The sequence below is a fragment of the Mizuhopecten yessoensis genome, unplaced genomic scaffold, assembly GCF_002113885.1.
Source record: "Mizuhopecten yessoensis strain PY_sf001 unplaced genomic scaffold, ASM211388v2 scaffold8679, whole genome shotgun sequence".
In the NCBI taxonomy this organism is placed as follows: Eukaryota; Metazoa; Mollusca; class Bivalvia; order Pectinida; family Pectinidae; genus Mizuhopecten; species Mizuhopecten yessoensis.
Genome location: NW_018407667.1, coordinates 135,501 through 151,858, shown reverse-complemented (window position 1 = coordinate 151,858; position 16,358 = coordinate 135,501). Strand labels below are relative to the sequence as shown.

Genomic DNA, 16,358 nt, shown 5'->3' with positions numbered 1-16,358 from the left:
ACGTTGTCATCTCCATGTATAGTTTATAAATGCATATATCTTAAAAAAGAACATATGCGTTATTTTCTTAGCATGGGGTCTCCGCTTAGGACCGTCTACACTCTAAAATGTAGTTGTAAGGTTTCAACTATAGAAATCATACTCGAAGTGCAGACGACTTACATGTATCTTATCTTGACGTTCCTAACCAGCCCCGGTCCCACTCATCTTCGGCCTAAGTGGGGAACAGCGCAGCTGTCTGACACCACTCGTTATTGAGTGTGTAGGCATAGCGACACCGACATTTTCTTAGGCCAGACCTACGTGAGATTCAAACATAATTTCTACAGTCACCCTGCACCTCGTGCAAATATATATAAGGTAAGTAACTATGTAATGATGCCATGTCACAGTTCATCTGAAACAGATTTTACTGCAATTATCAAAGAAATGTTGGTGTACTTATTTACGTTTCCATGTCTATGGATATTACCCTTAGGTGAGGGTACATACCCAAAATGGATCGCTTTACAATATTTACATTTCCTATTAACTTTCTTTAATAACAAGCATTTTTAACTGTAATGAAACATTAGATTCCTTAGCCTTCATTTTATGTATGTATGGGTGTAACCAGCGCCTGTGTCTCTATCGAGACCTCGGACTCGGTTGGTTTGGTTGACATATATATTTGCAAAATGGATCACTTAATTGTATTGATCAATTTAGAGAAATTCCAGCTGTCTACCTATGAAATATTGCTCAAAAACTGAATTAAAAATTTTAAAAATATTTTTTTAAAATATTTTTTTAAAATCCTGGAAAACGATTCAGAGTTCTGAACATGAATATATATCTGTTTAAACGAATATCTAAATGAATAAATGAAGAAAAACACTGTAAACGCCTAACAATTATGCTTTCCACAAGTCGTATACGTCCGTACACATTTATTGATCTGATTTACACTAAATTAGATAGGGGCAGAGTTACTTCCTTTGATACTATACTTTTAAGCAATTAATTAAGGTTCAACAAGGCCCCTATGCATGTAATTTGAATATATTGAACTTTGTGCATTGGCTTTTAAAATAAAACATAGGTAGGTCAACGTAGTCGATAACAAGGCATTAAGGCAGATGTCTTCATACGAATTGCATGTCAATCTCTTTTGCAATCCAAATTAGTGCTAAGAATTGTTATATACTTACAAGTGTATGTATTAACATAGGTCATGCAGAGCTTAGAAGGACAATTTAGCGAAGTAACATTTCTCTACAATCGTTTCTTCATGATAGTATAGTTTGAGAAATATTCCTTATGCATAATTCATATTGAGAAATTGACAAGAGACAATGTTTTTTTATTAATTAGTAACAAAGAAATCCTCAATTGTGTAACCATTGGTTTTAGCGGAAGCTGTCGTTGAACAAAATGTCTTTCAAGCAATTGAGATATAAACTGTGTTATTTGGAAGGTCGGTCATATATGTCCTTCGGCAAGGATATCCACAGGTAAACGTTATAGGTAGTTAGCTTACCTGCTTTTCACAGATAAGATGAACCATATGGTGTGTTTGAAAACTGTAAACTAAATATCTGTTAGGTAAACATTACATTGAATGTAGTCGATGCATATCTTAATGTTTTGCTTCTTTATCGAACAAAAATTAAAATAAAATACTAATAATATTTTTGTTTATTGTTTTAGGATCTATGGGTATTATGGAACGTAGTCATGTTTATCTCCTGCTCTTCTGCTGTTTATTCTTCAGAGAAAGTGAGTATCAAACAACTGTGTGGTGCAGGGTTTATCAGAGTACCGTTGTGGTCTCCTTTAATGATCCATTGTCAATTGAAAAAAAAAAACATCGTGTGTGGTTTTAAACTTAGCTTGCCAGATGGGCCAAGTGAGCTAGAGATGTAGCATCCCTCGTGCATTTGTCCAAGTTTGTTCCAACAAGGGAATTTTTCTAACTCTCAATGTCACGAGAGTCGAATGTGTCAAAACAACTTGAATCAGCAACGTCTCAATAACGAAAATGCTTAGGGTGATATTTTACCAACGACATGCTGGAATGAAGAGCTACAAAGTGTGTTCAAATTCATACGTTTACTTACTTTCAAGGTCATTGGAATCTGATGTTTAAAAATGTATGTAAAAGGCATCATCCCTACAAGCACAAGTCACTGTACTTGTTTAAACATATCGATCTTGTGGTTGATATAAATTCAGAAATTATTTATAGATATATATTATTTCACTACAAGTATATTTACACCCATAGTATTGTGTATATTCGTGAGTTTTCTTCCCTTAACTTTGCAATACTATGATAATTTAAACTATATCTAAACAAACAGCTTGACTAAATCGGTCATATGTACCAGTACAAGTGTCTAGGTAACTGCATAAGTTGTTAATCACAGCTGCTTTAGCAGTATAACATCATACAACATTAGGGGATTCATCTGGCCTTTGGCCCATTGAGGAATAGGTAGAAATTACATGTGTGGTTATTTCTATCACATCAGAATTATAATTATTCAAAATCGAGTTCCAAATTGTACAAACACAATTATTATGCCCGTGTGCGTCCCGTCCAATCGCGACTCAATATAAACACTCTATCAACTTTTGTTTTTGTCAGATTTTGATCACACTTTATATAAAGATCAAGCATGATGATACTTCTTCTATATCTGTGTTTTATGGCTCCAAGGTCAATGTTGCCACTATTGCTGTATATAACAAAAACATCAATGGAATAATTTTCCTCAGTCTAGCTACTTTATTTCTTAACAGATTTCCATGAAAGTTGATACATATTTTAAGTATGAGAATGCATCGGATGAGCTCATGTTTCAGGATTCCAATGTCAAGGTCAATGTCACTATTGCTATTTACAGAAAAAAAAACAATTCCGTATGATCAGTCTACCAAATTTATTTCCTCATTTTGTTTCAGTGCTCGAAGGTCAAGGCCGTGGCGTTATATATAAGGCTTTTGTTATATATATATATATATATATATAGAACGTCTTCAAGTTAAATGTTAAAAGTTAATCAACTTGGCATCACTCTAACTTTTTCGTTTCTAAACAAATTTTGATTACAGTTTATACATAATTCAGGTATGAAAATACCTCAGATGAGTTCATGTTTCAACGGTCACTCCATGTTGCTATTCAAAGATTTGTTTCTCCATATTTCTATATTTGGCAAATGTCATGTTATCAAAAACTGACACTTATTTTACTTGGCAGTGGGTTCATTCACGTCTGTTTTAGTCATATGTGTTCATTGTTTTTACTGTGGATGCTGAAATATCCAGTTGTGTAATGCAGGCCCTTTGGGCATCTTGTATCAGTTAACGTCATACACGTAAATGTTTATCGATTGTAGGTCTTTGTGGCACCTCATTAAGTATAGACACGTGTGGATTTTCTGGGGAGTCAGTGTCATTAAGCTGTACGTTACCATCTACGGAATTTACACAACCTATAGCATGGAGCAATGATATCATTGTTGGAGACATCTCAGCTTGTACACCAGGTGGCTGTGGTGCTCCTTCTAATAGTCGCTATTCTGCATCAGCAGACCCAAATGGAATATATATGTATATTGCAAGACTCTCAAGGGCTGATGATGAAACAACATGGAAATGCACAATGCAAGAGGAGTCCCCTTCAACTTTGAACCTGGTTGTTAAAGGTAAGTTTTCTGGAGCCATGTATTGAGGGGATTTGGTGGATTTATTGCTGTAAATGTTAGAAAAAAAGGCTTAATTATTAAAAAAACAAGAATGTGAATTTCAAACAGACGTCTGTCGAAATTTTCCAAGAATGGAAATAAAATATTAATATAACGTAGAAAGTGTTGGAAATGTTGTAGGTTTAGGAAAGGTGTGATTAAAACATCATTTTGATATGTGATTACTCGATAAAAAATATACAGTCTATTTATAAAAAAAAATGCAAGGATGGAATCTAAAATCAAACCTGTCTAGAGTGACCCGTTTGGTTATGAGTATAAAAGGGTATTATTGACAGGTGAACTTCAGAAGTTAACATTACAGAGTCCAGTCATTATATGCATCTTGATTCTTTCAACTTATAACTAAAACTGTTTTTTTTCTGTATAATAATAAGGTGTTTAGAAATGAAAAAACAGGAATTGAAACAATTTAATTCACCAGTAGTAATTGATCAATTACAAACAATTGGACCGCAAGAGTCCGGGTCGTAAAAAACACAAACTTTTTTCATCACACGGAGTAAATCATTACTGGCAAGACTTATCTACAAAAATGTGAATTAATTACCACTCTAGGATTGTAAATGAGTCAGAAGACTGTTAATGTTGATTTGATTACTAGAAATATCATCTGTTGTATTAAAAGTTTTATTACTCAGTGGGTGAGATGCTTGTGTGTGCTAATTGCCATAGAGAAAGAAAAGTATGAGCTGCTTTTCATTAGATAGCACACCTAGTACGAAGTACCTGCGAACTTATGGTATGGTGTTTTCTCCGTCGTCCACCGTCCGTCAGAACCCGGGTATCTAGGGTCAAGATGTTTTTTTTCCAGTAGGTAACTGGGATGAAATACTATAAATATGTTTCAAACACATGACCTTGACCTACTTCCAAGATATCAGGTGTCTAACAACTTTCAACAACTTCTTCTGAATAACCAAGAGGTATAGTTTAATAACATTTGACAAGTTGATACCTGGCATGGAGCGCTGTAACGTTTCATCAAATAAATTACCTTGACATTTAAAGCCCATAGTTGCCAAATATATAAAAATCTTAAAACAGTGTTTGTATATGTTGCCATTAGGTAACTACAAGATGTAGTGCGATGAAAATAATTTAAGGTCACAACAGTCAAATGTGTTGAGTCTTTCTTACAAGTTCTTCTGAATAACTAAATAGTTTGGTGAATATACTTACATGTAGCAAGTAGAATACTGTGTTGTGGTGCTTTAACGTTTCCAAAAAAAAAGACCTTATCTTACTTTCAAGGTCGCTGCGGTAAAATATGTACAAACCTTGAATAAACAGGACGCCGATAATGATGATGCTTTGTCAATATTTTTAGGTACAGCGTCAGGTGATTTGATATTGAACCCCTGCGAGGGCGACAGGCGTCGCTCAGGTGAAGGGGCTCAACAAAGGCACCTGGGCATTGTCGCGGGGAGGGGGGGGGGGAGCACCCCGCTCGAATTAGTCCATTTAATTAAACGGTTGACCGGCAGCTACCTCATGCACTTTACATAGAGAATAATCCATATGCTTTTCAACATCACACCCAGTATCAACCCGATACTCCAATATCAGCTCGGCTATTACCTGTGAACATCTACCGAAATTATCCGAATCATTATCAAAGTTAATGTTCTTTAAATTGTCTGAGCTAATGGCTATATCTGAAGATGAAAAAGGGTGCAATGTAATTAGTTAGTATAAATAATTAAATTGGATTTCACTGAGTGTCTAGGATTCCTGAATGGTATATGCTGTATGCATGAGTCATCGGGTGAACATCGATCTGAATAAAACAATTATGGAAGCTAACAATACCTTACGTAAGACGAAACTCTCTCTTACGGTTGGTTAAGCAGCCCGCATTTGTTGTGAAGCTGAGTTGTATGCAGCAACTCACGCTTACTACAGTCTGTATGCGTAAATAATCAGAAATCTATCTAATAATTCACAAATTTGAGGACCTAGTTACAGATGGCGTTGTTTCAATTACAATACGTAAGTCGCGGTCAATTAAAGGTGAAACCGAAATTCTTTGACGAGTAACAGAGATATCTGAAGATGTTTAGATATTTGCTTTGATATGCATAGTACATACTATTGTGTGATCGCTATTGTGTGATCGTTTATATAATAAGTATTACGATCTATTTACCGAAACAAAATGTATTGTCACCAATTAGCGAAGGGCGAGTCATACGTCCTATTGGCCTTCGATCTTGACAGGTATTACAGAACATACACGGCACAGAATGGTTTTGAGATAGGCTTTCAACCCAAGAAATATAATATACTTTGTCCAAATTTGGCTGATTTAGTTAGTCCATTTTCTACCAGAGAGTAAAAAGCCTTTACAAAACTACAGGTACTGGCGGCGGCGAGTCCCCTTGGCCAACAACAAGTAGCTAGCTGCCAGTTAACATGTGTCTCAAGTTGTCAAATCATGATTAGCTTCACCATCCCATTCATTAGTTAATGTATTGTACCTACTCATCTATTATGTATTAGCATTACAATGTTCACCTTGCAGGCACGTATATATCTATATGCCAATGAGTACATTTAACTTTGTCGAATGAAAAACATATGTAAGAAATACGTGAGTTTTAAGCCTCAAATTTATTTTGTTTTAAATCACAAGACAACCTCTTAAATTGCCACAAAACACGGGAATAAGCTCCAGATACCTTTTTGAATTCAAAATTCTCCTTCGGGACGCCACATCCTGACTGGAACCATGTCAATACTCGAGGCACATATACTGCTTTGCTTCGGCTTAAATTAAGAGTTGGCTCGTATCAACGACTTGACTGAAATATTGGCCGATGTCGACTCGAATTGTTCAAACTACTTTTCGTAATTTCGTGTAGGCCTAGTTCGAACAGGATGACAATATTGATTAGAGAGATTATATTTCAACTGCTATGTTCTTACTGTAAGATAACTTAAAATGAAGCAAATCTAACTTTTAGTTTCCCTTAAAAAATAAAAATCCGTTCAACAAAGGTCAAAGAACAAACACATTGATTATATATACATTCTAGCTATTTTTTGAAAAAAAATATCTGCTTCAGATTCAATCTAAATTCCCACATTTAAAAAGAAATTATGGTCAAGAGAATGATACAGTACTCACATAGCAATACACCCACTGTAGTGTATCTAACAAATTACTTTGTGCAACTTACCTATAGTAGAGAAGATGACAATATTAGCTAACGCAGGTAAAAACAAAACAAAACAGAAAATAGTTTGAGAGTATTTTGATGTATATATACATGTATTAAACATTAGATGTATATACTGTGTATTGATATGCAATTAAAGCGATATTTTAAGAATGTTTCGCAAACTTGTCTGATGTAAACAGCTGGTAATTTCTTGATGTAAATATCAAGTTGTAATTTTTATGACATTTCTCTTGAAATTGAGGAAAAGAATACTAAATAAACAGTTGATAACAGAGACATCATTCTGATTCCAAGACTATGTGGAGCATATTGATATCATCATATCAGGCTGTCGGACAACATTTGTTTTGTCTGCAGGTTCTTGACTAAGTGTTCAACCAATCTTAAAGAACCTTCATACCCATATTACTGATTTCAATTTCTTGAGACAAGTTCAAGTCGTAGGTTCAATATCAAAATAACATCTACATGATCTCTGGAAATCGCCTGAAGGTCAATGCCATTTAATTTAAGATTAAGGTCACAACTAGATAATATTTGCATTACGATTTGAAAAATCACACCTATAGTTTGTTCACATGTTCTTATCTGAAGCTTTCAAGTTTCAACCAAATTCCATGGAACTTCATGCAAGTATATCACAGCTACAAAGTATTAACTTGGGGATGAAACAATTGCTGTGTTCATGCCCTTCTGAACAAATATTCCATCAAATATCATAAATTTACTCCATGTTGCACCTTAACCTATTATTTAAATATACACATACAACCATTACTGCCATTATTATGTTCATCGTATAATAACAGTGCTGTATGCACATTTTTAATTTGCTGATAAGCATTGATATGTGCTTGATAATCATCATGATTTTTACTAATCATTCTGTATTGGGTTTATTTATTGCAGACCATCCAACTACCTGTGCTCTTAGCAAAAATGCTGATGGCAGCTTCAAGTGCGAGACAGACTGTGGTTACCCAACATCAGACCTCACAATTGACTGGTTTCTCAACACAACATCTGTAAGATATTTTAGTTCACTTGTCCTTTAAAAAAGTACCTCACCTTGCTGTGCTCAATCTAGACAAAACATATACTTTAGAAAAAAGTTTCTAAAGGGCACCTTTTTTTCTTTTAGCAAATACAGATTTGTTTTAGGAATGTTTACGTATTGGTTCGGACGTCCACGTTAGACAATACAGTAGCAGTTTTATTTTTAAATTAAGGCGTATTTTACGTGATAGTCAATCCATTACACGAAAATGATTTAAAGAAATGTCATACTATTTTTAGCATTAGGAAATAAAAGAAAAGTATAATGAAACGGGACACCTCTATACAATGGCTTTAATCATTCTGAGGTTTATACTGCATAGTGTCTGACTAAATTAAGGACAGTCAGTCAGTGCAACATATTTAAGTAAAGTCTTTAATTTTGTCCGAGTAAACCAAAATCAATGATCAAATAAAATAATGTATCGATGCACATGATGATATATTTTTAATTTTCGACTAGTAAAACATTAAATAAAAAAACTGACTAGTAAAAATTTAAAAAAAATCCAATTTATATTTTCAAACACAAGCTTTCGTTCTCCTTGATTGTGTTCGTTTATTTATCTTCATGTCGTTAGTATAATGAAGGACACACATTCTTAAAATTATTTTGCTTGTAGAACTATTCACACAAACACATATTGTGCGAATGGCTAGCGTGAATAGGGGATTCAAGGTTGCATATTAGATGGTTTGGCTCACCTGGAGACAATTAGGGGTAGGACCTAATAGGGGCAATATATACATTTTTAATATCCTACTCCTTCATGAAAAGACCGATGTTTCAAGGTTGGTCACAGGGACCCGTAGATACTCAATATCCTCATATTTTAACTATATATGCATAGCTAGCCCTGCCCAGGATCTGGTCAGCTTGTTGGGACATTTGGTGCCGTTGTGAACAGCAAACTTGTCTTTCACTGATACAGATGGAGTTAAATTCCCTGATCAGACTTGAACAGATGACCAGCCGTGTGCTTTCTGTATGTACTCTTCCCTTTACACACAGATTCCTCACACGCTGTCATTCAGGTCAACAAGAGTGATGAACTTAGGGGTCGGTATAGCTTGTTTTATAATTGATATATATACCAAAAGCAATACTCACCATATCTTATTTAATGCTTATCAACATTTAGTTTTTTAACTTCTAAATGTTCCACACATATCATACAGTGAATTCACATTGTATTACTCGAACTGCCATCGCTCGAAACATGTGTTCCTTGAACTATGATTTATCCCGACCACTCAAAACGTTAGCATTTACCTTTCCATTCACCAAACATGTAATAGCACCTGTGCATCACATCTTCAGCGTGCAATAGACATGTATCGGTCCATGCCCATTGTGTTGATACATGTGTCGACCGGATGTCAGATAATAAGGGGATTAACGGCAGTATCATTAGGTACCTATACTGCTACCATATTGTAGTTGCGTAAATATTTTGTGTGGATATTTATTATTTCCCGACGATGTTTGACATCAATATTTCAGCAGAAGTATGAAGTAACTGGGTGTGTAATGTCATGTTTTGGCATGACAATATTAAGTGGAAATCATATAGCGGATTCTCCACCATCTTAAAAGATACTCAAATTTGAATCTGAATACGTCATGATTGTTATTTCGTTATCATTCAACATTAAAAATAACAGGGAATCATTCTTTTCTTCATTTCACTAAGTTCCTCTTGCTTTGATATTTTTGTATTTGTAAAATTAACATAGCCGAATACAGAATGGCGGAGTATTTCTCAACGATAAGTTCATCTACTATCCGCGATATTTGCATGGCTCATCCTATTTGTCATCCCACCTGATCAAAACATAATGAAATTGGACGAACCTCGGATTCGTTGAAAACAAAATAATCCTCGAACAGTTGAACAACAGACCCCCCCGCCCCCCCCCCCCCCCCCCCCCATCTCAACGTGGTTGTCAAATTCCTCCTGAAATACGAGAAACAGCCATGCTCTCTGGTTCTGGTTGCTCCTTTGTGGCTGAAGTCGTTTCACCCGGGTAGAACTTGTTGCGTTAGACCGAGGTCCATACTCATCTACACTTGCTGGCTTACTCCACCTTCGGGCAATCTGCAGTTTGTTGTTATGCCAGGAAGTGTTGAAATATATTCAGATCAAACATTGTCCATGCAGACTGAACGTCTTTTGGATATTCTGCTCAGACGTTGTCCGCCAGCTGTCGGCAATATGTGATGGAGTATCAACACCAGCCTTCCACCATTCCAAGCTATATGTCAGGTTTGCGACAGACCTCTTGTAGACCATAAGCCATCATTAGTTGCCAACATTTGTGTTTCCCGTTCCAAATTCACAGCAGCCCAGGCACTACTGATGCTTTGTTGCTAGACCTTTCACCCCTTCAACATATTGATCATGTCTTCAAGGAATTTTGAGAGGTATCACGGTAGTTGATTGTGGTAGCTGTATTGTTACCAAGTCAAACAGTTCTGTATTTTCTGTTGTAAGAGAGTCTGTTCATTTAAATAATCAGATGAAGAGCTAACAATTTTGTTAACTTATTAACAATAGTCAAGGTCACATCCAATAATAACCCTTTAAGTCCAAAATATTCACTAATGTTTCTTGTTGTTGTTGAAAGCTTTACATGTTTTGATTTTCATTGAATGAAATGGCTTGATTGATTTGTCGAATAAGTCAATATCCTTGTTGTTAAAAAGAAATTGTTCCAGTTGCCAACTGTTGATCTTTGGATACAATTGATTGAGATTTAATCTGTGAGCTACTCATCAATCTGGCTGTATAAACATGATAGGAAGAGTCCAACCATATAAGACTACTGCATGTTCTGTCTCTGTTATATTTGTGACAGACTCTACAATCTACCTGCTTGGTATATGTCTGCATATTGGACCTCGTTGGCCCTCAGTACTTAATATAAGTTTATTCTCAGCGAGAAATAATTAATTATTGCATTAACTAATGTGAATTATTTTCGCTTTACAGGCTGTTATCGATCTGACAAACCCATCAATAGCTATAGATACAACATCGACTCCGGTGTGTTCCAATGGGGGAAAGGCATCTGCTACACTTCCTGCATCAAACATCAACGAGGATGGAGATCTTTATTGCAAATGTGAAATGCAAACTGCCTGTCCACAACAAGCCCTGATTGTCAGCGGGAGTGAAGCAGTTACTGGTGAATATTATATTATCATTGACTTTGCTAAAAGAAGCTTCAGGTGGATATCCTAAATAAAGACTCTTCAAATACCTGTGTAAATTTTTGACAAAACTAAGGGTAAACAAAGGCTTGTGGGATTCAATTTTTAGATCACTTGGCCAGAGGGGCCAGGTGAGATGATGCCGTGGCGAAGCGTTTGTCCGGCGTCAGTCTTTTTTTGTATATGAACGACTTCTCCTCAATAACAGAAAAGGCTGATGGAAATGGCATTTGGCCAACAGCGTGGCTTCCTCTCTGTAACCAATAGGCACAGGGTGATTATATATGGCAAGTAGCACATGTTGGGATGAACAGTTTTAAGAACAGTTTTTACAAATGATTGATCTTGACCCACTTTGAAACCCATCGGTGTTAAATGCTTTCAAAAATCTTAGCAACAACATTTTCTCAATACCCATTAGGTCCAGTATCATGATTTTTGAGGAGCTTGCTTTGATAAATGTTTATGACATTCGTTCCAATGAATGACCTTATGTCACTTTCAAGGACACGGGAGGGAAATGTTCAAAATCATTGCAAACTATCTATCATCAATAACCATAAAACAAAGGATGATGGCCAATAGCTTGTGGGGATAAAGTGCTACAATACTTGTTCAAATAAATGTCTTTGACTCTAAACCAGGAGAAATAAGATATTATTTCTGTAATCAATAAACTATGTTATAATGAATTAGGGGACATAATAAATTATTTATTTCATCAATAAATTATGTTATAATACACCAGGGACATGGTAAATTAGTTATATAATCAGTATACTATGTTGTTATAAACTTTTTACACATGAGGAATTATACCTGTAATCAGTAAACTATGTTAGTATAAACCTTAAAGCATGATGAATTAGTTCTGTAATCAGTAAAATATGTTATAATAAACCTTGGGGCACGAGGAATTAGTTCTGTAATCAATAAAATATGTTATAATAAACCAGGGGACATGATAAGTATAATAAACCAGGGGACATGATAAGTTAGTCTTGTAAGCAGTATACTATGTTGTTATAAACATTGGGACATGTAAAATTAGTTCTGTAATCAGTTAACTATGTTATAATAAACCAGGGGACATAATAAAATATTTCTGTAATCAGTAAACTATGTTATAAAAAAACCAGAGGACAGAAAAAATCAGGTTATTATAAAGAAATAACGGAATATTGGTGTCTATAGGAAAAACAATAAAAAAATATAATTACATGAGAAAAAGAAGCAGCGGTCACTTTGGTATTTGACTGTTCAAGCTTGGAATAGCTATTTCTAACTGTATGTGTCGGTTCCTTTTGGTCTATAGTCTTCACCAGGCAGTCATCTTAGATTTTGTCACTTCAAGTTTGTTATAATTGTTTACTTAGATGTACCTAAAGGTATTTCTCAAATTGCATATGTAGATAACACTTATCACATATCTTTGCATATTTCATTTTGAGAGTAACGAGAAAGACAAGATGGTCAAGAGACAGACATCTTGGAATTTGACAGGTCAAGTTTGTTATCCTTTTTAAAAAAAATGCCTGGCATATCTTTCCCAAATTTCATATTTAGATTTAACTTGGCCAATATCTTTGCATGATTCATTTTGAGAGTGATCAGTAAAACAATATGTCCGAAACGCAGCCATCTTGGATTGTGATGATTTATTCACTATTTCTGAAAACGTACTTGACAGATCTTTTTGACATTCTATGTGTAGATTAGCCTTGTTTAAATAAGTTATTCGCCTTTACTGGTTTTCGATTTTTTTGGTTTTCAACCCAACAGATACGAGAATAAAATTAAGAGAAGGAACAGGATCGAATTCACATAGAAATAATAAAGATCTTACAATGGTAGATACAGAAATATCTCTTGTATCTCTTTTTCTTTTTACCCCTAATGTTTTCAAACTGACTTTGCCTAGAGCCCCATTCTTAGGACTTTTTTCTCTTTGCACCTGTAGACGGATTTGAAAATGAAAACAGACAAAAGGATGTGTGTTGCTATTCCCTGCAAGTGCTGCCCTTTATTTGTTCAGCTTGCAATCAATATTTTCAGCATGATGATTGTAAATACGTTTTATTGTATACTAGCAGTATACGTAGGTAGATATAATACTGTTGATACCATTATGTCGTTGTTATGTCAAAACATTAGAAATACGTAGATTTACGTACATTTTCAAACATTTTCAAACATTTTCTAGTTGTTTTCTTTTGCTGACATTGACTACACTAAAGGTTTCTGATGTCGAATGTGAATTCTCGAGAACTTTTCTCTGAAATCAACTTTTTGCCTGTTTCGTCCTCCTTAGTTAGGGTAAATTGATCATTTCAGCGAACACTTGTAAACAACATAATATACAAAGTAATACAATGCGAAGGGCACATTTAATGTGGGTCCAAAATGAATTTTACTGTCGACGGGCAACACTTTCCCGGTATACAGTATGTACTTGCATGACTGTGTAAGTCATATCGAACCTGTGACTTTGTATTTGACCTACTGCTCCGCGTCAAATTGTTGGATACTGTTGCTGTAATCGGCTTTTATAAGCCACGTTTGTTACCGTTATGATACATTTCTTCAAATTTCACTGGTGACAACTGTTCAAATTCTATCTTCAATTTGTTTGACGGTTGCAACGTTCTGATATGCTTTCTTTGGTTTGCTGGAATCCTGTGAAAACACAGAGAAAAGTATTAATACAAAAATAGATAGAGAGAAAAGGAAAACAACTGTTGATTAAGGTAGAAATGTTAATAGTTTTTTGTTCATTGGCTAACAATGTGGTCAGAAAATATCAATCTTGATGTTCATAAGTTATTTTGAAAAATCGATAGTTTGATTGTAGATTTATTTTGAATATTGAAATTGTCCGATACACATTCCTTAGTTAGCTTACTGTATATTGTGGCTAAATTGTCATGGGGGACATATGCGTATATATGCATTCATAACATTATTAGACTTAATTCACTTACAATCAGCACCTGAGGGTGTATAACAGTTGTTTGGTTTCTGAACGAAGCTGAACAGTAGGGTTACCATGTGACAATACGATTATTAGTGGTTGGGTCATGGGATAAATTATTGTCTATGGACACAACCAAGATAGGCAGTGGCTGGATAACCAAATTGTGTGTTGCTTGATAGTTGAATAACTGTATTAAAGTGCTGGCTTGGTGGTGGTGTAAACACATTACCTATGGCTTCATAGTAGGCTAACCGGAGTGTGGTGTATGGATAGTCAGATAACCTAATTACAGGGGGCAAAATACCTTGATAGATGGTGGTTTTATAAGCAGTACAATCCTATTAGTGGTGAATTAATTACGGAGACCAATCCCATAAGAACCTAGATAATACAATGGGCATCAACTGATTCATTGTCTCCACTCTAGTTTATATAAGAATTCCATTGCAGAGAGGGTATTCATGTCTTACATACACTTTCTAGTTTCAATATATTCTTTTCCGTGATTTAAACAAAATATACTAACAAATAAGCATTGTTGTGATTGCATCTCTTGGGTTGCTGACCAAGCTTTGTAGCGGAATCTGAGATGTACACTTTTTCTATATCAGTTATACAATTATTGGGATATATCCTTCTATATAGTTAATAACGTCTGTTTATGGATAGCTTTTGATAATTTTTACTTTTATAACATGATCGTCAGCATTTTACAGCATTTTGATAACCTGGCATACATCATAGACTTTTGAAACAGGTCAAAGCTAAACGATATACCGGATAGAGCTGTAATCCTCAAAAATGGTAAGAAGGGAGTTCAGACGAGGTTGTTAATTACAGGTCAAAGTGTAAAGGTCACAGTTGAATATTCGATTGTAAGGAGTTGGCTTATTTTGTCTCAGTAAATTAAATTGTTCATGATAAACTAGTTATGGTTGTTATCAATTGCTAAGGACAAAATATATGGGATCAAATGACTTTCAGGAAAAACTTTAATTTAATTTAATATTTTTCAGAAATAATTTGGTCAAATAAAGCACTAAGATAATTATGTGCATATTAAAATAATGAAAATATATATCTTACTAATTTTTGCTGGGTTTATCTGATTTCAGCAACTTGGTAACGCAGAGCATACATACTAACAATGTTAATCCCATTAATACAAATGTCACTGATGACGAGAAAGGCCAGAAGGAAGGGGAGACGACTGGTGTCCTAAGGAGATGAAAGGCCTTGAAACAAATGACAAAGAAGACAAAGTTTAAACGTTGTCCATGTTAGTCAAATAAGGAAATTATACTGATTGATTGATTAAAACAGATATAACCAATGATCTTTTACGTAAATGCATGTGTATGTGTCTGCACACTCCGAAAATCCATAAGACTTGTACGGATTACAGTGAAATACATGCCTTTTCTGTTCTTTGAAATAAACAGACATTTAGTATGTGAATACTTAGGTTTTCCTTCATGGTAAACTATTCTAAAGTAATCTGAAGTCTTCTCTTTCGGAATAAAGAGTAAAGGTGACGCAACTGTAACTTTTGGCTAGCTACATCCCATCGCAGTGGTGAAGGGAGGTATTGATTCATTAATATAGTATGAAAATCAAATATATCTAATAGCATCAAATCAATATATTGTTAAGTGTTCAAACGAAAGATGTGTTTGCCAAGATATGTCACGATTAATTTCAACATTAAGATACATTTACTGAAAAAATTGAGCTTACAAGGATGTCACTGTTTTCAAAAACGTTGTTTATTTCTGAAATTAGCAAAACAACTCATCAACAATTCATTGGTTATAAAAATTCGTCTGAAGTCATGAATTTATGGTTGAACCTTTCACCCCTATGTAAAGTTAATAAACTCTATCGTAAACAGATATGGATGAGTTTATTATAGTATTTTGTATTGAAATGGTTAAATCCATTGTATACACGTATACTATTCCATATCCACTTCATGTAAAAATATCAAAACTTAATATGTTTTACCATGCTCATCATAGGTCTGCTATTTCATGTTCCCAAGTATAATGACAGTCTCAACTTCAGCATTGAGCGAAGGTTTGAGATTTTTTACTTCCTCGACTATATATTGCCTATGTTAACGTATCCTACCAAAGTTGTCATTGTATTGTTCAAAGTATAGATCGCCTTAGCTAAAG

The 16,358-nt window shown here is 34.8% G+C and overlaps 1 protein-coding gene across 1 annotated transcript; it reads left to right on the top strand.

The window, feature by feature from the left end:
* Positions 1 to 1,689: 1,689 nt before the first annotated feature.
* On the top strand, positions 1,690 to 15,560 carry LOC110456337 (the record flags this gene model as incomplete). Its single annotated transcript, XM_021507014.1, has 5 exons — positions 1,690 to 1,758; positions 3,384 to 3,692; positions 7,847 to 7,962; positions 10,987 to 11,182; positions 15,297 to 15,560. Coding segments are annotated over 5 exons (701 nt in total), but the record flags the coding sequence as incomplete, so codon positions are not given.
* Positions 15,561 to 16,358: the final 798 nt, after the last annotated feature.